Source organism: Centruroides vittatus, unplaced genomic scaffold (genome assembly GCF_030686945.1).
Source record: "Centruroides vittatus isolate TY-2023 unplaced genomic scaffold, ASM3068694v2 contig_559, whole genome shotgun sequence".
NCBI lineage: Eukaryota > Metazoa > Arthropoda > Arachnida > Scorpiones > Buthidae > Centruroides > Centruroides vittatus.
The window spans coordinates 380,117-387,827 of NW_027122332.1; the positions used below are offsets into that span (position 1 = coordinate 380,117).

Here is a 7,711-nt window from a genome sequence, read left to right on the forward strand (position 1 = left end):
CGCCGCATGCTTTTAATATTAATATTGATGAATATAATTAATCGGTAAAATCGGATAGACTACATAATAACTTTAATAAAGAACAAAATGTGGGTTTTCTCTTAATTTGATGGATTTATTTTAGAATTAAAGATAACGACCTTGCTGCTGTTGCTGGAGTTCTCGCTATTCTTTGTTTTCGTATTTAATAGTTTCTACCATTACCTTTTAAGTCTTCAGATTGGAGATGTTAAGGGGTGGGAGCCATATCTCTCGAAAAATGATTCAATTTTCCTGAAAATTTCTAGAAAAATTGACTCTAATACACACGTCTCCGAGAAATTTCAGAAATTCTCGACAAAAGGAACAGGAGTTATTAAGCTTTGAAGAGGGTGAACAAAATCCTACCTCTCACGTTAACATACAGAAAAAAATCCCAAACTTTTTTCATTTCTTGACATTTCAAGCTTCTCGAGTCCAAAAATGTGGGGTGGAGGATCATTTTTGACCGATAGCCTCTGTTATATATAAAAGTCGTATGATAACCATGAAGTAGCCTTAATAATAGAAGTATTGTATAACATGTTTTCATGAAATTTTGTTTGTTTTTTTTCAGGTGTGTGAACTTCACGTGACGGGATACAAGTTTTCTGTTCTGAACAACGCATTCGTGGTACATCGGGGTCTTAAAACACCTACTTCCTTCCACAAGGACAAGGATTTGGATCAAGAAAGAAATCGAATCCTCTTTAGACAATTCAAGACAGAATTGAAAGAGAAATATCCCGAATCGTCACGGAAATGCTATTGATCAAGATCGACTTCCCTTTTTTTTGTATTTTGCTTTGTTTAAGAGGGATAGCGACAAATTTATAGTCTTAAAGGATGTGTATATTTACAATGTTAAGTTTAATTAACTTCTTATATATATACAATAGGAATCGTTCAGTTCTTTGTTCAGTCGACAGTGCTAAAGGAAGCGAAATTTGCACGTGACTTTTCGTTTGAATCTCGTAACTTGAGAAATAATTGAATGTGAAGTTTGGAACGTTTTTGTAGCTGTTATTGACAAATGATCGGAAAATTTTAAAAAAAAATTCACTCGAAATTTCTGCCAGTAAGTAAATTACTTTAAATTCTCCTTCTGGACTATTAATCACTAACATTATATAAATAACTGTAATGTAAATCCAAAAATAGTTCGTAAAGATGATTAAGATTATGCTTAAGATAATAGGGTGATCAATTAGTTAGGTAGCTGTTGATTGACACAGAAGCTCTCTAACTAATTATAAGCGACAAACGGCCTTTTATAAGTGAAGAAATTAATTGGATATAGCGCATAAATTTATTAAAATGTGATATTTGGCAGCTAAATTTAAAGAAATGTTGTATCGATCGATGTTCCTACCTTAATTTTTTTTTCCTGGTAAGAAAAAAAAATTGATTTAAAATAATAGTTCAGTAATGGAAGCCTTCGAACGTCTTCCTCATTCCTCCAGAGAGAGAATTGCTCTCACAGACCTATGTAGTGAGCTTAGTCGCAGATATTGTATGTAATTCTTATACAATTATATAGTAAACGCTTGAAAACTTAAATAATAGCCACGTGGTTTTTCTTATTACTGAAGTAGCACATCTTTTCGTACAGACTCTAGTGTCTATCTAGTCTTATGTAAGTGTCATAAAGCGAATTCCGTGTCATTTTTCGCAAACTTGATGTCTAGCGTGTTGTAAATATAGAGAAATGTGCAATAAACATTGTCAAATATTACAAAAATTTCGTGTTTTTTCCGCACATAAACGGGCGTAGAGATTTACAAAGCGATAGAAGGAGGCAAACACTTAAAAATCAATCACTGGAAGATGAAGTGTAATTATCAATTTCCATCGGAAATTTCGATTATTTCGTGTAATTGAAAAACCTTATCATTGTCAAAGTGTAACGATCGCTATTGAGTGTGAATGGCAGACGTAGATTGGCTTAACTCTCGCTTCTATTTATCGATATTACTTTATTCACACGATAATAATCTGGCTTCAATTTGTCACTCGGATCGATATTCAATTTTGTAGGCTTATAATCTGATGGATGGCGAATAAACAGGTTTTTAAAGGAGCTGTCATTCAGTCGAGGATCCCTTCATCATTTAGTTAACTCTGCTGTGTAATTAACTTGAAGGGGTACAGCTAACGTTTCATTATTATTTTTGTTTTTTTTTAAATGCTTATTTTGTCTGAATGTGTCATTTGTGTGTATTGAAGGATTCAAATCTTTGTGACACACACACACACACACACACACACATATATAGGCCTATATATGTGAAGTTTGGTGAAGGGTTCTGTACCGTTCAACTCATTGCACCAAATTGGCATGAATATTCTTCGACACCCTAGAAAAATACTATTGGGTTCCTCGCCCCTTCTTAACCTAAGCCCGAGTTGTATCTTGTGTTTTGCAGTTTCATTTATGGTAAAAACTCGGGTCAATTAATGTACATTTTAATTACTAAGACCATTGTTTTTATCACCCTCTCCCAATCCAACCTCGTCCACCAGTGGCAGAGTGGATTAAAAAAACCACTGAACAATAGTAGTTGGTGTGGGTTGGCGCCTCTCCCAACAGACTATCCAGGTGGAGGTTTTCCGGGTTTCTTTACGTTAGTAACACCTAAATAGGGGCCAGTTTCTTATAAAAACTTACTTCAAAATTTAGCCGATAGGCGAAATTTGGTGCTAATATCTCAACGTGCATATTACGTACGTTTTCTAACGAATTTCGGGTATTAAAGGAGTCGCAAAACCTTTCTCACAAGATGAATAGGTGCATTAAACCGTAACTTTTGATATATAGTCGTCTGTAATCACACCTGTAATTGAAATAAAATCATTACACTTCTTTCTTGACACCCGAAATTCGTTAGGAAATGCACGTAATGTATACATTAAGGGGACAGCAACGCCAAGTTTTGACCTAGCGACTGAATTTTCCCTAAAATCGAAACAACACACTCAGAATAATGCATGCGCCAAAGTTTAGAGCTGCAACTGGCTCTCTACAGAAAGTTCTGAACCACTGCTCTTTAATTACGATTTGCCTTGTAACTTTATATAAAGATTTATACGCTGTATTATCAAAAAATTTAGTTTAGAATCTTTGTTTTGATTATATTTTAGTACATTTTACATCTTAAAATTTATTTATTTCGAGAGTTTATTTGGTGTAGTGTAGCGGAAGTGTCATTGGGGAGGAAGTGCTTTTACTTGCATAACGTGGAGCCTCCGAAAGGGATGAAATTGGCAAACGATGACTACGAATACGTGATGTATTAAACGTAAGCTACCGCAAATCAGTTCACGAGTAGAAAGATTAGAATTTAAATTAAATTTGATCTATTCTACAGTTCCTTAATTTACATTGTATAATTCAAAATAAACTTTTGATGTTTTGTCTTCCATTACACTTCCTTCCTTTAACTTTTTACACAAGTTAACTTTACAGGATAGCGATGTAATGTAATGTGTTTTACATATGTAAACACATTACAAGACGTTACAAGAATGTATAAATTTAACTTATTTAACCATGTGATTCACTCCATATATAACTTTTTCTATATCAAGTGTAGCTTCTATACACTGGTGTTATTTGGAAAAGTAGTGTTGTTGTGTTCTAATACTGTTAGAAATTAATATCTAATAATAATCTTTCATTGTAAATTATACTTAGAAGCCATTTAGGGGGTGGGTGTTTCGAAACTTTTCCATTCAGAATTGGAAAAAGTATCCAAATTTCAAAAAAAGATCACGATTAGCAGCTTTAAATAAGTATATTTGAATGGTTTCAATGCAGAAATGTTGTATAAAATCCACATTTTCAATTAAAAAAAATATATTATTATTGAAATAAACAGAAATTTTTGAGAGAGAAATATTTTCCTAATAGAAATTCAGAATTGTATGTTGCGCAGGACAAATGTTCTGTCCTGCACAAGCACACAATACACAGTCTAATTGTAGTACATGCGCTCAAAATTCTGAAGATGAAGCAAACTTCATAAGTGTCGTCCATCTTATTTATTTTCGAGATCGACTTGGGATGGAGCAATCACCAAGAAATCTGGAATGGAGCGAGGGGGGATTAAGAGTAATTACCTGCCCGAAATGACTATTGAGGGACAAAGTCACGACGTAATTAAACGTCACACTGTGGCCGTGGAGAGAGAGAAACTGAACATGACAGTCGTTGACAGCAGCTATAATTATTCCATTTACACTTTCCCTTCTGATGTAGAGAGAACTGTCATCCATCTGTTTGGCTAGTATGATTTCCCCCGAGTCTATAAAGCCTTTCTTTAACAACCCAACAAAAATTGTGGGCCATCGATCAAATCTCGACTTCCTTAACCACTGGTGTGTTACTGAAAGTGTGAGGGTGTGCGTTTCTCCACTCGATTCGAGGGTGGAGTCGAAACTCGAACTCTCGTCTTAGCATCGCCTTTGACAGCCATACTGATACGCTAATGACTCTGCACTCCAGAAACAACTAAGTAATAAAATTTTAAATAATTTTCTACTAAAAAAAGAAGAAAGCAAACGCGTCAAGAACATAATTAAAATGGCTTCCTTCTGCAGTTTTTTTTTTTTTTCATTTAAGAAGAATGCAAAGCATTTTTCTAGTAAGACACTCATATTTTGGGGGGAGGTACACTACAATAGTATCAAATTTGAAAAAATGTCGAAGTTTTGCATACTTATATTTAATGTGGGTGAATAATGCCACTAATTTGCATATTGGTGCTGCTGCTAGGAAATGCCCAGTTTGGCTCGGTTTTAAAGTGCCACCACTAATTTGTATAAATTCGGATTCGATAAGGCTTAATTTGTCAACGATGCATCTCTCTGCCATGTGGGCATTACGAAGCATAGAGGATGCACAATGCCATCCGAGGAAAACAATCACAAAATTGTAGACGATCGATTAAGAAGAGTAGAGAGAGCGACTTAACTGGGATCGTAACTCAACATTTAGAGGAAGTTTAAAGATGTTTGTTTGGCCTTAATGGATTAGAAGGATAGATTAATGCCCTCTCAGGAGACTCGTCCAATTACATGATGCGAAGAGAATGAATGCACCAGAGGGATTTGCCTTCGGGTGACAACTTTATGGCTGTCTCCGTATGAAGTACAAAGCAATTAAGTCAATAATGCACATCTTTCTCTACTCGAAAGTTACGATCCTGTCAATATTTAATTATCTTTGTTTAGTTAACTTGTTGACCCTTTTTTATAATGTATAAGATGAATTTAAGGATAGAGATACACCAAGTTTAAAAATGTTAGAAAGAATTAAAAATAAACCCCCAACATCATTTATTTTCGAAGGGTCTAATTTTAAAGTAGAATCTTCTGAATCCATCGTAATTAATGTCAGTGTTATAACGTAGGAAAGTATAACCAGTTTCATTTATATTTGATATTTTAATACAGATTTTGTTTTTTATGTTGGGAAGTTATATGATTGGATTATACAATAAAATTACGTTTAAAATAGGTTTTACGATTATATAATTAAGTATAAATTTAATAAATGTGTAAATAAGTTTTAAGCCTTACTAAGCCTAATTTTATATTTAATTTGAGGTTAATAAGAAATTAATACTTATAATAAGGCTATTCAATGTGTAGATCGCGAACACCTGCCCAGAGGATGAAACCAGTAGTTGGTCGCGGGTTTGCGCCCGACTAACGGCTGGTCACGTGGAGTTTTCCGGGCTTTCTTCACGTGTCTAATATCCGAATAGGGTCCAACTTCTCTAGAAAGTCCCTCTTTGACAGATCATTCATGTGATGCTTGCCTTACTCCATCGAGCCAATCCATTCGTACGAAAAATCAACGATAATTACGGTAAAAATATCTATTTATAAAAGGTTTAATACTTAAATACTTTCAAATAGTATAATAGTATAGTATAAATAGTATAAAAAATATATTTGTCGTATAAAATCAATTATTTTACACAAGAAATTGAAGATTTGAAGGTAAAACGGAATCCTTTTTCTTTTGCTTTCTGTACTACGAATGCATTTTAAAAAATACTTTTGGTTATTTTACTTCTAATAAAATGCCATCGCTTGAGGATATCGAAAGAATGAAAAAATTCTGTGAACGATAATTGTCTACTTTGTGTGTTATCTTGCAAGAGTTGCAGCTTGCAGCACATATCTTGCCACTTAGTTGAGTTGCAAACATTGCTGAGTGATGCTTATTACAGTATATATATATTTTTTCTTTCTGCCATAGTTACATGCCCACCAGTAACTTCTAATACTCGAAAAACCTGGGTAACTGTTTACTTTCTTTTCACTTTTTCTAGATTTAGAAGCTATTTAGAAAGTACAGTAGAATATTTAAGAAGAATTTTTGCTGAAATTTCTAAAATTATTTCCCTCTCCAGACTGAAGTTCGTGGCATCTTGCCCCTAATCTTTCCACATCAGGTCTCGATTTACATTTATTTAACTTAGTTCTCGAGATTAAGGACGGACGGACGCCAGTGCAATTTTCAAATTGTGGACTAAAAAATTCGCCCATCTGTCCTTCCTCAATCTCGAGAATGGAGTTAGATGAAAATCTAGACCAGACACGGAAATCTTAAGGGTCAGAGGCCCATCTTCAGATCTCTGGAAGATTTTTTTTTTTAAGACGATCGCATTCTAGAACCGAAAATTGAGAAATTATTTTCTTTTTACGTTATATTAATCAAAGAATTTCTTGGCAAAACGAGATTTTGATCCAAGAACGAAACCAGAATCCAAGTCTTACTCATCAATCGATTTGGTGGAAAAAACGCTGACAGAGCAAGAGTCTTGAAGTACGAGACAAGATGTAGCACCCGTTCTTATTGAAATCCGTTATAAGCGATAACGGCATAGGTTCAAATTCCGTGACAAGGACCAACATTAACCCGAACTGAGACTCGATTCCGTATAGTCCGACCGCCATCAATCACTTTATCCATTAACGTCACGCGAGCTAGTGAACCTAAAAGCAGTTCACATCAATCCGTGTCTTTAATTACAACTTTCGCTTTTTAATACTTACCTCTTTCGCCGTCGTATCAGAAGCACGATTGCCATATAAATTCATACATTTTTCCTTCATTCCCGAATTAAACCCACCTCCGAAAGTAGAATAAATCATTTTAATTAACTGAAAATTTTATGTCTTTTCATTCTAATAGTTTATACTTCGCGTTCGGGAACCCTACTCGGAACTCAGTTTATGGTGAACGCACTATTAGAAGATAATTGTGTGTCTTTGTTACGCTAGTTGATTTATCGTTGTTACACGTAAATGCATTAAAGGTGTGATAATCGGCCTCAATTTTTACTCGTTTCCAACGGTAATGGGGTTGGCTAACAACGATAAGGGCGGAGGAACCACATCCGAATCTAACTACTCGCCAGAAATGGTTTTAACACACGCATTCATACTTAGAAATTTAACGGCTTGCTTATTACGAGTTCATCCGGACCCACCAGTAGCCGAGTGGATAAAACCACTGGTCGTGGGTTCGCGCCTGGCCACGTGAAGTTTTCCGGGTTTTCTTAACGTTTGTAACACCTAAATTGGGGCCAGTTTCCTGTAGAAAGTTCCTATAATTCGGGTCGCAGGTTTGCGTGTTACTACACGAATTTTTTAGTCCACAATTTGAAAATTGCACTGG

The 7,711-nt window shown here is 34.9% G+C and overlaps 1 protein-coding gene across 1 annotated transcript in view; it reads left to right on the forward strand.

Annotated features, from left to right (window-relative positions):
- The window catches only part of LOC136978860 (beta-1,4-glucuronyltransferase 1-like), a 42,019-nt gene extending 40,260 nt beyond the window's left edge, over positions 1-1,759 (forward strand). The window contains exon 4 of the mRNA XM_067274678.1: positions 596-1,759. Within this exon, the coding sequence (XP_067130779.1) occupies positions 596-790 (195 nt within the window). The 3' untranslated portion in view covers positions 791-1,759. The remainder of the gene's footprint in view (positions 1-595) is intronic.
- Positions 1,760-7,711: the final 5,952 nt, after the last annotated feature.